This window comes from Macaca fascicularis, chromosome 16 (genome assembly GCF_037993035.2).
Source record: "Macaca fascicularis isolate 582-1 chromosome 16, T2T-MFA8v1.1".
Lineage (NCBI taxonomy): Eukaryota > Metazoa > Chordata > Mammalia > Primates > Cercopithecidae > Macaca > Macaca fascicularis.
Genome location: NC_088390.1, coordinates 42,835,301 through 42,849,357, shown reverse-complemented (window position 1 = coordinate 42,849,357; position 14,057 = coordinate 42,835,301). Strand labels below are relative to the sequence as shown.

Sequence of the window (14,057 nt, the reverse complement as noted above, 5' to 3'; positions counted from 1 at the left end):
TGTACAGAGACCTCTGGTCGCTGACCTCAGTCTCCCTCCACATCCCTGGAATAGCCCATCATGGGCCTTTCACCCTTGGCAGGTGGACACTATTCAACCTGCTGGGGCAGGTGTGTCCCCATTTCATGGCAATTGGGGATGACGGGATTCTCTGTCCAGGTCCCACTGTCCTCAAGTCCTTGGGATGATGCCCACCCTGCTTGGGACTGGAGACTCCAGACACTCATGCAGGTGTGGGACACTAGGTCTGGCGCCTTTTTACCCGGGGGCGGTGGTGGAATGGGGGTTACGCAGCCAGCCAGCATCTGGGAGCCTGGCGGGAACGGTTCAGGTGTTCTCTGGAACTCTCAAGTACAATGTAACTTTTAGATGATTTTGTCTCACAGGATGGTAATCATAGAGGATGCAGATAGTTTGCGGGCACAGGAGCGAGAGAATATCATCATGAACTATGAGAAGGTACAGGTCGGTCTGCTCCTTGGAGGGAGGCCTCTTCCAGTGTGCCCTGGTCAAAGGGTCCTGGGCTCCCTAGGAGCACAGAGTGGGCACAGGTGGCTACTACCCCCAGGCCCTTGCACCCTTTGCCTTGGACCCCTCACCAAGCCTCCCTCTGGGTTGCAGGGACACCGAGCTGGGCTGCCAGACGACATGGGGCCTGAGCCTGTTGGAATCTACAACAACATTGATCGCTTTGGGATTGTGCAGTGAGTCCTCTGTGCTCCCCTCACCCCTGAAGCACCTGTCTCAGCTCAGGGATGGGTTTGCTTTCAGAAAGGCCTTTCTGAGGCAGGACTGTCTCGCCAGGTCAGGCCAACCTCCTTTCCAGGGTCAGAACTCCTCCCTGGCTCCCCTGCAGGTCCAGCCCCAGGTTGCTGTTAGGCCAGAGGTGCGGGGCCCATCTAGGGAGCGGGTGGGAATGGAGACTGGGCTAGGTCAGGCCCCTGGACTCTCAGCAGTTCTGTCCCCAAGTCAGCACAAGAGGAGCGGGGCAGCCTGAGGGTCTGGCCATGTCTACTTGGAAACAACCCCAGTGAAATCCAAGGGTTCTGGCTACAGGGTGAGGGGACGCCTGGCCTCGCCTCAGGGCTATTGTCCAGCAGGTCTCTGAGGGCCCACCTGCCCCTGTCCTCCCTCATTTCCCTAGAGCTACAGCCCTCACTGTCCCCTTGGAAAAGGGGGAAAGGCATGGGAACAATGGGAGCGGTGGCCCTAGGAGAATGGAGGAGAAGATGGGCAGGGACCTGTTATGGGCATCTCACCGTGAAGCCAGGGAGGCAGCCGGGCTTGTGGCTAAAGACCCTGGGTCTGGTGCTGGGAAAGGACCTGGGGCCATGTAAAAGGAGCCCAGCCAGGAGTCCATCTCTTAGGGATCACAGGATGGAGAGACAGAGGATCCCGGGGGAGGTAGGGTGGGAGGGAGCTGATTAGCGATGCCACTTCTGAAACGCAGGGTGTGTGGGTCAGGTGCAGGGAGAGGCAGGTGGATGCGGGGAGTCAGAACCTTGGGGCTGTCAGGCCTTGGGGCTGTCAAGTGGGATGGGACCCTGGTACACCAGGAGTATAACCAAGTCTCATGGCAGGCTCCCTTGACCCTGGTGGGGTGATGTGGTCACTCCCTGAGGGACTCCTGTGAGGGCCCTGTCGCCCACCCTGGGTGGCCCCCATCCCGTCTCAGGCCTGACCTTTCCCAGCTCCAGCAGAAAGCACCACCTCTAGTCCAGGACGGGCAGCCCCATTGTGCAGCCTGACCCCCCCCCCCCGCCAGGGGCCCCAGTAACCACGCCCAGGCTGGCCCTGCACTCTTTCTTCTCCCAGGTCCTGCCCCTCCTGGGAGTCAGCCCCACAGGAAGGCCCTTGTCCTCCCTTCCCTGTGTCTTTTCCTGGACTGAGCCCTGAGCCGGTTAGGGACAGAGTCTGTCCTTTCTGGAGGTTGGGTCCCAGGCTGGGGTAGCTCCAGGCCCTGTGCAGGTCCTCAGTTCTGCCTGGGTTTTCTTACAGTGAGACAGAGCTGCCTCCTGCCACTGCTCGGGAGGCGAAGGTAAGAGCCTGATGCATGGGGAGGGGGCTGGACCAGGGATGTGGGGCTAGGCGGGTGGTCGGTGAGGCAGAGGAGGCAGCTGGCCTGGGCGGTGACGGGTGAGGACAACACGATGTCCCTAGGAGGAGCAGCACTCCCTGCTGGATCTGACCCCAGGTTGCTGTAACTTTGGCAGCTTGATAAGATTCCAAAGTGAGAACCACAGTTGTGGCTTGGGGGTGGCTGCCCGCCTGTGTCAGGACCCCACCTAGAGGCTGGGACCTGACCTAAGACTGTTGTGTCTGTAGCTTGAGGATGGCACGTCCCGGGGTCCCAAAGCCAGCGCACTGGTGCTCATTTGCTCAAAGGCTCTCAGCCCTTAGGGTCTGCCCTTCCCTGGTTCCCTTCAGCTGGGTCCACCAGGGCTCCAGAGCCCAAGACCCAGCATCCACGGGCGGCTCTGGGAAGCCTGGCAGCTCCCCTAACGCCAACATTCCTCATTTGACAGCAAATGCGGCGGGAGATAACACGAAAGAGCAAGTGGATGGAAATGCTGCGACAATGGGAGACATATAAGAACAGTAAAAAGGTAATGTGTGGAGCGAGAGGCCCCCGGAACCACTTTCTGCAGAGACAGGGGACAGGCACCCATGGCTGTGGCCTGGCACCGTCAGCCTCTCAGAGGGCGGGTGGCACACTGTCCTCACCCAGAGGACTGCGGGCCTGGTCGGTGGTTTGCCTGCCTATTTATGCAAGCGTCACCTTGCTGGGAGGGAATCTGAATCTAGGGCTGGAAACACCCAGAGCTCAAGGCTAGGGATGCCCTGGTGACCCAAAGGAAGGAGAATGTTCAGATCAGAGTCCCGACTCTGAGTGTCCATCCACTTTTTCAATCCTGAAAAGGGAGACCCTGTCCCAGCTTAATGTCACCTCTAACGAGGAGTCATGGGGCCAAAACCAACCATTTCCAGAATCCTCGGGCTCTGGTCCTCACTGGGGTCGCCCCGTGGCCTGTGACACCAGGTTGTTTTGTGCCCACAGCTGATAGATCGAGTATATAAGGGCATTCCCATGAACTTCAGGGGCCAAGTGTGGTCAGTCCTGCTGAACATACAGGAAGTCAAGTGGAAAAACCCCAGAACATACAAGGTACGCTCAGCCAGAGCACAACAAACAGGACAGGCCGTGTCATGGGCCCAGGTCTCCAGCTGGAGGGAGCATCAAGCCCAGGCTGGCGGGTGGGTGGGATGGTCAGATGCACATCCTGGGCACGGACGGTGACATAGTCACCACAGACAAACTCGGCTCCGGTGACCCTCCCCGGCTTCAGTAACAAGCCAAAAAGCAGCTTTGTGCAGAAGGAAACCTTCCTGCTTTCCTGCCTTCCCGGAGTGCTGACTGTGGGCCGACTGCCATTTGGGGCAGGGAGTCTTCCGTCTGTTCTGAGGCTGCTTCCTCCTGTTGCCCCTGCCCTACAGGTCATGAAGGAGAAGGGCAAGAGGTCATCTGAACACATCCACCAGATCGACCTGGACGTGAGCGAGACACTAAGGACTCACATCTTCTTCAGGGATCGATACGGAGCCAAGTAAGCCTATGGGAACCACAGGGTCTCAGCAGAGATGGAGTGAAGGAAAGGGATGGGGGCTTCCCCGGAGAAAAGGCCAGGGTCACCTAGGAGGGATGACAGAGCTGCCAAGACCTCCCCTGACCCAGGGAGCCGCTGGCACCATGAACTGAGCACCCAGTGCCAAGCCCTGGGCCAGACTGGAGCCTGTGGGGCCAGAAACGAGGAGGACCCTGAGGAGACAGAAGTCAGCAAACAAAATCATGCACAATGGTGAAAGGTGCTCTCCCTGAACCACGGGGACCCATGGTAGGACCCATGGGAGGGTGGCAGGATTGAAGGCCCATAAGCCTCTCCAGGCAACACTGACAGCACCAAATGCTGGGGCAATTAGGGGTCCTGGAAACTGTCATCCTGGTCTGCTGGGAACATGACATGGCACAGCCACTTTGGCAGCCAGTTGGGCAGTGACTCACAAAGCTCAATGGACTTGAACCACGTGTCCCCAAAGTATCACAAATATTGAACCCAATGATTTGAAAACTGATGTCCACATGAAACCTGCATGCCACGTCCACTGCTTGATTCCTCGTCACTCACACAAGGAGCCTTCGGGGACAGTCTTCAACATGGGAACGGGGAGAGCAAGGCTGGTCCTCCCTTCAAACGGAAGACCCAGTGAGAAAAGAGAACGAGCCAGTGATGCCCGCACGAACGTGGGTGGATCCTAGATGCATTTTGCTGAGAGAAAGAGGCCAGACCCAATAAGCTACCACGTAGGATTCCCATTCCTGGGCCATTCTGGAAAAGGCCAAACCATAGGGACTGACAAGCAGTCTGGGTGGCCGGGGGCTGAGGGATCAAGGAGAGGCCGGGTGCATAGGGGCCACCCTGGAGACTTGGAAGATGAAGGAGTTGCTTCAGGAGGGGCTGGAGCAGTAGCCAGGATACTGCCCATTGGTTTAGAACCACGGAGGAACTGTACATCCAAAGACTGAGCTGGCGTGTGTGCAAATTGAAAAAAAAAAATTATTCAGAGTGAAAAGGATCAGGCAAGTCACTGTACAACTGGGCTACCTGCATGTCACAGATGTGGATTTTCCTGAAACATTCCTCAAAGTCAAAGACCCTGAAGAGCTCACTGCTTATCTGGTGAATCATCTGAACCTGAAATGGGATTTGTTGTTAGGCTTTGTAGACAAACTGAAACTAACGGCATCTGCACAAAACAAACAAAAGCCTCCTTTCTCTGTTTCCTAGGCAGCGGGAACTATTCTACATCCTCCTGGCATATTCGGAGTATAACCCGGTGAGTATTCCCAGCAGTGACGTTCCCGGGCAGTATTTCCCTGTTCACAGGAGTGGGTGTCTGGTGGGGGTGCCATCACTTCTTTTAAAGTTAGTATTTGTGAGCCACCAGGATATAGGAGATAGAACTCCAGATCACTGCTGGCATAAACCTCCAAGCAAGGGAGTGGTCTCAAGGGGTCAAGCTGAGACACAAAGGAGTCGGGGCCTGGACTCCTGGTGTCACCTGGGCCTGACCACCACTTCTCAGAACCAGAAATGACGCCCTCCTCCTGGGGCTTCACCCAAGCCCAGGAGCTTGGCAGGGTCACACGCAGGACAGTGCCATCAGGAGACATTTTGGACAAAGTGCTGAAGTGCCTGATGGACTTGGCTCTTGTCATGAAATGAATTTGCACCCTGAGGAAGCCTCTTCTTCAGAGGAAGCCTCCCCAGTCACCTCTCCCGTCTCCAATGACATGAGTCCTCCCAAGAGACCTCAGTCCTCCCAGGTGATGTCCTTTCACGGTGACTCTGGCTCTTGCAGGAGGTGGGCTACTGCAGGGACCTGAGCCACATCGCGGCCTTGTTTCTCCTTTATCTGCCTGAGGAGGATGCATTCTGGGCACTGGTGCAGCTGCTGGCCAGTGAGAGGCAATCCCTGCAAGGTAGGTGGACAGCTGCCCATGGGACCTCATACAGCCAGACCCAGGGATGGCTACCCTGGCCAGGTGATCTCGGCTTTCAGCCAAGACACCTTCCTTGTGTAGCCAGCTCCTTGGGAGTCTTCAGGGTGTCTTTGCTGAGGGTCGCACAGCAGTCTGTGGCTGACCCCCAAAGCCCACGTCAGACACCTTTCATCCCCATCAGCGGAGGGCATCTCATCCTCCCCGTGGCCACCCTCTGTGTCCTGCTGCCACGCCCTCTGGCTCTGATTCTGTGCAGCTCACTCTCCCCCCGCCCCGAGAGTCCTCCTGCCCTCCAGCTGCCCAGGCTCCTGCTGCCCTTGGTGCCCACAAATGGGCCGACCAAGCCCAGGTGGCAGCATCTCCCCATCCCGTGTCCCCTGGCCCGACCCCACTTCCAGGAGACGACCAGGAAGCCCAGCACCCACCCTGTTCTGGCCGCCATGTGGTGGCCTTAAGTCAGGCTTGCCCTTTTTGCACCCTGGTCCAGGAGGCCTCTAGGGAAACCTGCAGCCAGACTCCAGGGGATGTTCCTGACCCACCTCCCCAGGGTAAAGGCTGCATGGTGAGGTCACCAGATGGGAGGGTGAAAGGCCTTGCGGTTTGGGGGCCTCTCCAGCTGCCCAGCTCTTCCAGCTGATGACTCCACATCTTGGGGAAAGGGTCTGACTTCATGATGGGCTGGGGGTTTCTCAGGATTCCACAGCCCAAATGGCGGGACAGTCCAGGGGCTCCAAGACCATCAGGAGCATGTGGTCCCCACGTCACAACCCAAGACCATGTGGCGTCTGGTGAGTTTATGGCGTCCGGTGAGCAAGCTTGGGCTCTTCTCCAGAGGCCCTGCATCCCGTGGCCCTGGTGACTGGCTGAGTCCCAGCCACTGGCTGACCTGGGATGTCGGGTTCTCCATGGGCCGGGAGTTGGTCTATAGGACAGAGGCACAGGGATGGGGGCCCAGCTCCCGCAGAGCAGGGCAAAGGGCAGTGTGTCCACCGGGAGTGTGGGAAGGGGCCGGTGTTGGGGGGAGCCCTGGACACCGCCCAGTGTTCTGCACTAGGGGAAGGGTCTTCAGAGGCCCTGGAAGAGGGAGGATTTTAGGGCAGCCCAGGGGGCCCTGAGCATCTCTGTTCCTCCCATCAGGACAAGGAAGGTCTTTTCACGCAGAGTTCCTCATTAGGCTGGCTTCTCCAGATGTTGAATGACGGGGTAAGAAGGCACAGGGAGACCCTGGCTCAGGGACCCTCCTTGCCCTGCAGTGCCCTGCTTCCCCAGCCCGGGGGTCTGGCTCACCCACAGCCCACAGGAGGCTCTGCCCACAGGGGGGCCCTCACAGGACACCCAAACAAAACCCTCTGCCCAAGAGGGGTCATCCCAGGGCAATGACTAGGGCTCAAGACCAGCCTTATAGGCAGACTGGGCCAAGACCTGACTTGGGAGGGATCAGGGAAGCCTCAAGCCCTGGGCAAGCCCCTCTCTCCAGGAGCCACACCCCCACTCCAATGAGTGCCCCCCATGAGGAGCTGCAAGACCTTGTCTGACCCAGCGCCCTGGAGGACTCAGGAAACCCTCATGGAGAAGATCACTGACTCTGGGGACAGAAGCCCCAGTGGGCTCAGTTCGAGCCACCAGCCCCAGCCTGGAAGGGCTACAGTCTCCCACACCTGCTATCCCCACAGATCTCTCTTGGGCTCATCCTGCGCCTATGGGATGTGTATTTGCTGGAAGGAGAACAGGTGTTGATGCCGATGACAAGCATTGCCTTTAAAGTTCAGAGGAGTAAGTCTACATGTGCCCAGTGGGGCCTGGGGAGCCCTGGAGTCAGGCCCCGACTTGCCCAAGGGCAACTTCCTCACACTGTCCTCATGATCCTCTGTTCTGGCCCAGAGGGAGGTCTGGGTGGGCTGGGCAGGGCCCAGTGACACCGAGCCCGTCCCCCACATGACCCAGATGAAAGTCAGGAGTGTTGTGAGCACTTCCCTACCCACTTCCCCCGGCCACAGTCTCCTGTGCACATCTGAACCCCTGGGGTGGCCACAAAAGATTCCCGCATCGCCTAGTGGGAGACTGAAGTGGCCATGGGGTATCAGCTGTGCCCCCTCCCAGGGAACTCTCCTGGCCTGATGTCCACCCTGTCCCTAGAGCGCCTCATGAAGACATCCAGGTGTGGCCTGTGGGCACGGTTTCGGAACCAGTTCTTCCATACCTGGGAGTTGGATGATGACTCTGTACTCAAGCATCTTAGGGCCTCTATGAAGAAACTAACAAGGAAGCAAGGGGACCTGTCACCCCCAGGTGGGCTCCAGTGCCATGTCCCCTCGCATGTCACCCTCTGGGGCAGTTAATAATGGGAGAGTCCCCGAGACCCGCAACCCTACTACCTGGGCCTTCCTCTTCACCTTTTCTTCCTCCTCTTCCTCCTGGACTCTAAGAAAGTACAGGAGGCCCACCGGTCCTCAGGGCAGGCGCTCAGTGCGTGTGTACTGGATGTGTTGTGCCGACAGGAGGAGGATGTGGGCAAGACCCTCCAACAAGCCCCCTCCCACATTCCACAGTGTCTCTGTCTCCCCATCACAAGGCTGTCAAGGGCACTAAAGAAGCCAGACCCATTTGTGGATAACCCCAGGCCTCCCTGCAAGCACCCACAGCCTCAGACAGCAGCAGAGGCCCCTCACTGCTGCACGCTCCTCCAAGGTTGCCAGGACAACCAGCCTTGAGCCAGGGAGACAAGGGAATCGGGTGTCCCTGACCCCAGAGCATTCAGGGAGAGGGCACAGGCTGCACCCCAGGCGAGAGCCAGAGCCAAGAATTCAGGCAGATGTGGGAACGGTCAGTCCTGGCATGGACTGGGCAGCCCAGGAAGGCAGAGGGTGACCCACCTCCAGGTCCCGTCACCCACTGTGGAGATGGGTCCCCATGTGAGGTGACAAGGGGCTGTGTGGCATCCAAGTTCCCTCCCACCTGAGTTCTCACTGGGGGCTGTATCCCTGGTCCAACAGCCCTGGGACGAGGGTGTGTGGTAGGAATCCCCCAGCCAGTCCGAACCCTGGGGGCAGTCCTAGGAGCTACCTGTCATGCCCTGACAGCTTCCCCATGCCAGGTGGCACACACCCCTCCCTCTGGGATCAGCAGACTACAGGCGTGTCCTCAGTGTCAGACCCCGGGGGCCCCACAGAGACCCCGAGGACTCCAGAGACCCAGGCAGGTGGGGCCCAGCCGGGAAAGGCCTGCATGGGCTCATTAGAGACGCTGACCATGTCTGTTTTCCTTTCAGCCAAACCCAAGCAAGGGTCCTCAACACCCAGGCCTGTGCTGGCTTCACATGGCAGGATGACCCTCCGCAAGGGGGACAGACAGGCCCCTCCAGGCCCACCAGCCCGGTTCCAGCGGCCCATTTGGCTAGTTTCCCCACCATGGGCACCTCGTTATTCCACATCCTGTCCTGGTGGGGCTGTCCGGGAAGACACCTACCCTGTGGGCACTTGGGGTGTGCCCAGCCCAGCCCCGGCTCAGGAAAGATCTCACGGTTCCTGGAGATTCCTGGAGTGGAACTCGATGCCCCGGCTCCCAACGGACCTGGATGTAGGGGGCCCTTGGTTCCCCCATTATGATTTCGAACAGAGCTGTTGGGTGCGTGTCCCTTCTGAATGTGTCCTGGACAGCCCCGGGACTGTGGGACAGGGCCAGTTCGAGAAGCCCACGGGGACCCTGACACCAGGCCCTACCCAGGCCCATCAAGACTGAGGGAGGCCAGGAGATGTCCCACTACAACAGGGCACCCTGTCTACGGACAAGAGACTTGCACCCAATTTCTAGAATGGCACCGTACCCCAGGAGGACCAGCTGGCCACCTGCTGGCAGGCGGAACACCCTGCGGAGGGGGTGAGATTGATTTTCACTGCACTGAGCCACAGTGTGGACATGGACTTCCAGCCCTGCAGTGCACCCAGCACTGATTCCAACCAGGACACCCCCGTCGCAGCTAGGGACGAGCAGCAGTGCACTCCCACCTCAGGGCCTTGCCTCTGCCGCCTCTACTTGGAAAATTCTCTGTTCCCTCCAGGCTTCTAGAAGCATCTAGGGCAGGGCTCATGGCTGGATAACTTCCTGAGGCTTAACAACCCAAGCAAACTTCACGTCCTCATTTTATTTTTTGTTAAACTTATGAAAATTGATTAAGAAAGTGTGCAGCTCGAAAGACCTTCACAGATGGGACACACCAGCCCCCAGATCACAAAGCCAACCATGCCCAGCCCCTCCCAGCACCCCCAGCCATGTGACCAGCTTTCTGAATTCCCACAACACCGTGTGCCTGCCTTTGTGTTTTCAACTCATGAATGATTAACCCCCTTCATGTTTTAAAATAAATGTTTTCTGTTGAAATTATTTTAGCTATAAAAGATTGAAAAGGCGGCCGGGCGTGGTGGCTCACGCCTGTAATCCCAGCACTTTGGGAGGCCGAGGTGGGCGGATCACAAGGTCAGGAGATCGAGACCATGGTGAAACCCCGTCTCTACTAAAAATAGAAAAATTTAGCCGGGCGCAGGGGCGGGCGCCTGTAGTCCCAGCTACTCGGGAGGCTGAGGCAGGAGAATGGCGTGAACCCGGGAGGTGGAGCTTGCAGTGAGCCGAGATCGTGCCACTGCACTCCAGCCTGGGCGACAGAGCGAGACTCCGTCTCAAAAAAAAAAAAAAAAAAAAAAAAAAAAAGATTGAAAAGCCACTACATTGGCCTCCTATACCTTCCATCCAGCTGCCCCTAATAATGACGTTTTGCAGTACCATGGCACATAACAAATTTAGACTGGGTGTGATGGCTCACACCTGTAATCCCAGCAATTTGAGAGGTGGAGGCAGGATGTTCAGGTTCACTTGAGTCTAGAAGTCTGGGACCAGCCTAGGAAACACAGGTGGACCCTGTCTCTAGAGAAAAGTCAAAGAAATTAGCCAGTCATGGTGGCGTGTGCCTATGGTCCCACCTAGTCAGGAGGCTGAGGCAGAACTGCTGGAGCTCATGAGTTCCAGAACACAGTGAGCCATGACTGCACCACTGCACTCCAGCCTGGGTGACCGGGTGAGACTTCCCCTCTTAAAAAAAATTAGTAATTTAACGTGGGTACAATCCTATTAACTAAATAATAATGTGAACTATTATCTAAGGTTATTAAGGCTGGAATCATCTCATTTTTGCCTAACTTCTCATACCTGTCCAAAGATCCCACTTCAGACTCACCCTCTGCCTTCAGCTCATGTCTCCTCAGCTTCCTCCAGATGGTTCAGCAAACATACACCTGGGCTGAATGGTAGAGCTGATTGCTCGTACACAAGGGGAGACCTGTGGGCAGGGGTTTTCAAACTTATACAGCAAATGAGTTTTCTATGGTGTTCTGGAGAGCACCCTTTGAGAAACACTTTGACAGTGAATCCAGGCTCCAGTATCCATCAGCTGCTCTAGTGAATTTTGTGGAAGCTCAGTGAACACCTGCTCTGCAGGGTGCATGGGAAAGGGGTGAGGATGAGTAAGCTGCTGATAAAGAAGACAGGACACAGGGGGTCTGTGGAAGCTCCATCCCCTGCCTTCAGCACTGACGGATCAAATCCAACTCTTAGGGAATGGTGGCCACCTGCTGGGCCAGTTCCAGGTTCTGAGGATCTGAGAGTGAGTGACGCAGAGCCAGGCTTTGCCCTTGGGGAACTCTCCAGCATACACCTCCCTCTACCCTCCCAGCGCCCTGCAAAGCTGGCGTCAAAGGAAACTGACTGTTAGGTTGATGGGTTTTCCAGGGTTGCACGGCTTCTGGGAGACAGGTGTGACCCTGAGGACAGGGCACAGAGCAGTGTAATGCAGGTCGGAATGAGCTGTGATCTGTGCCATGTAGAGGCCTAGGCCAAGGTGGGAGTGACTGATGACCAGGTCAGCCAGGTCACTGAAAACACTCTTGGGTCCTCACCTGCTGGCTCCCAGGACTGCCAGGAGAGTGGTGGCAGGTCCCCCATCCTCAGCTGGGTGTGCCCGGATAGAACAGCAAGGCGATGGCACATTTCCCCGGGCATTCCCTCCAGGCGCCGCTGTGACCTGCTCATTCCAATCTTGTGGGAATATTTCCACACACAATTGCAAGTAGCAGTGGACGTGGTGAGAGGCGTTTGGACATGGGATAGGCAGTATTTTGGAGGCAGAGCCTCCAGGACTCGCCGACGGGTTAGCTGCGGGGCTTGAGCGGGGAAGGAGAATCGAGGATGATGTGTTCAAATCGGTGCATTCACTTCCGCTGTGCCACGCCTGTGCTGGGCACTGGGAGAGACAGATAAGCACAGGAGTCCCGGCCGGGAGGAGGTGTGGGAGGAAGCCCAGAGTGTCTACTGGGAGCTGAGGGCTTGTGTCCACCTCAGCGCCATCCAGGTTCTCTGTATGGACAAGTATAAGCTGAGCTGCCTGGAGGAGGAGCAGCTGCTGTTGGTGGTGACCAGCACGTTCCGGAATGGAGACTGCTCTGGCAACGGAGAGGTGGGTGGCCTGAGGTCTGGATGGTCTAGAGGGTTTTAGGGTGCAGGAGGACCCAGGAAAGGGTCTGGGGGATGCAGGACATCCTACGGACGGCATTTGGGAGTCAGTGCTCAGGTCACTCCGGGTCACTCAGGTCATTTGCCGGCCTCTGTCATAATTATTGCCATATGAGAGTGCCACCTCTCCTATGACATATTTTATGTATTTCTGTGAATGGCCTACTTATTCGTATTTACAAATTCATGTTTAAAGGAAACTTCTATCACTCTCACAAATGGAAAGCCAGCAGAATATAAATTCAATGAACACAAAATGGAGTCAATGAATTTTAGCTAGATACTATTCCCTGACCAAGGCCTGCTGGAGGTGGTACAACCAGGGTTTGAATTGAGATCTGCCAAGCTTTTGAGTTTCTTCTCTTTCCCCCACGCCAGGGCTCCTGAGTACTGCATTACTGACATCAGGGGCCAGACAGTTCTTTGTGATGGGGCTGTCCTGCGCCTGGCAGGATGTTTAGCAGCTTCTCTGGCCTCCACCCACTGGAAGCCAGGGGAATGCAGAAGGGCTCCTCCTTCTCCCATTTAGTCCTCAGGACAATATAGGACATAAATGTTGTGTCTTTTATTTTATAAATGAACAAAATGAGACTCAGAAAGGTTTAAGTGAGTTACCTGAGAACACACCGACAGCAAGAGGTAGAACTAGAAAGTGAACACAGGTGTCCACATGGGGCAACAACAAAGTTCAGGTTCCAGCTTCCTTTGAGTCTCTCATTCCAACAATTACCATCGTCTGGATATGAGCTGAAGTACAGGAAACCGGGGGCTGAGCTCTCCTCCCATCAGGCCTAGGAGCCCCAGACCAGAACCCCAGCCCTTGGTCTCCCAGTCATCAGGCCACTGGAGTGAGCTGGCATCCACACTAGCCTGATTTCCCAAAGCTACAGGGATGCCAGTCTCACTGCGGATGAACAAAATGAAGGGCATTTGCTTCTCCTGCAGGCTCTCAGGATTGAACACAGATTCCTTTTCTTGCTCTCTTCTCCTGCAGCACAAACCAGAGTGGTCCACCCCCCTCCCAGTGTCCCAAGGCTTTGTTGTGAGTTCTCTTTAATTTCTCCCAGTATCGCAGTGCACCCCACCCTCATCTCCGTGGCAACCTTTCTGCTCTATCCTCTCAACAGCTGGATCACAAGAACTCTTGGAAAGCCCCTTAACAAGCTACAACCCAAATTGTCATTCCCCCGTGTCCTCAGCCAGTGCCCAGGCCTAACTTGCTCTCCTGGGGTGACTTACTTTCCTGCCCAATATGGTTTCATCATCTGTAAATTGGGGATAATGAAAGTCTTGATCCTGATATTTGACTCTCAAAGCAGAAGTAGCAAGCTCAGTCAAGTCACTTAAACAAGAGGAGACGTTCCTTCTGAACCGAAAGGGCACTGGTCACAAGGGCCACTCCTTCTTCTCTCAGGCCTCTCCAGCACACCCTTGGCACAGCCAAAGAAGAGACTCAGGCTGTGCTTCTGTGCTGTCAGGATAACATAGGTACCTAGTCCTCAACCCTGCGACTTTAACAGTTTCCTTCTGTGGCTCAGTTCTACAGCTTCAGTGACACAAGGTGGCTTTTGCTCAAAATAACCTTTGATAAGTTAAGTTACTCCTCTGCCACTCTAAGTCTGTGTGGAACAGTTCTAAGTAAGAGATGTTTATTCCTCTGATCCCGAGGAAGGGAAGAAAAGGCAATGACATTAACCGTGTGTTGGACTTCAGCCTCTGGAAAACCCTGGTATTGGCTGCTGCCAGTGCAACGTGGGATAGCTTCACAAACATCAAGCGATGCCAGGAGGCCCTGCTTCATTCAGGGAGCAGGGAGTCGGGACAGGCATGCATACCCGTTCTTATTCAGCAGAGACACTTCCTCTTTATGTATTTCTGGGTGAGAACCAGCACCATTTCCCTGGTGACAGGGGCCCCAGCTAGGAACCCTACAGGGTAG

The 14,057-nt window shown here is 56.2% G+C and overlaps 1 protein-coding gene across 1 annotated transcript; it reads left to right on the top strand.

Annotated features, from left to right (window-relative positions):
• The first annotated feature begins 387 nt into the window (after nt 1-387).
• LOC135967641 (TBC1 domain family member 3F-like) lies at nt 388-7,833 on the top strand. Its single transcript, XM_065531248.1, has 10 exons — nt 388-459; nt 622-704; nt 1,999-2,038; nt 2,526-2,606; nt 3,059-3,166; nt 3,496-3,605; nt 4,845-4,893; nt 5,419-5,539; nt 6,254-6,348; nt 7,697-7,833. Exons 1-10 carry the CDS (start codon nt 388-390, stop codon nt 7,706-7,708), a joined length of 771 nt encoding a protein of 256 aa, XP_065387320.1. The 3' UTR covers nt 7,709-7,833.
• The last annotated feature ends 6,224 nt before the right edge of the window (nt 7,834-14,057 follow it).

Excerpts from the sequence above, each read along its gene's own strand:
- LOC135967641 (XM_065531248.1), top strand. The coding sequence starts at position 388 with ATGGTAATCATAGAGGATGCAGATAGTTTGCGGGCACAGGAGCGAGAG. Across the intron at positions 3,606-4,844 it reads AGGGATCGATACGGAGCCAA|GCAGCGGGAACTATTCTACA; the intron begins GTAAGCCTATGG and ends TCTGTTTCCTAG. Across the intron at positions 4,894-5,418 it reads CATATTCGGAGTATAACCCG|GAGGTGGGCTACTGCAGGGA; the intron begins GTGAGTATTCCC and ends TGGCTCTTGCAG.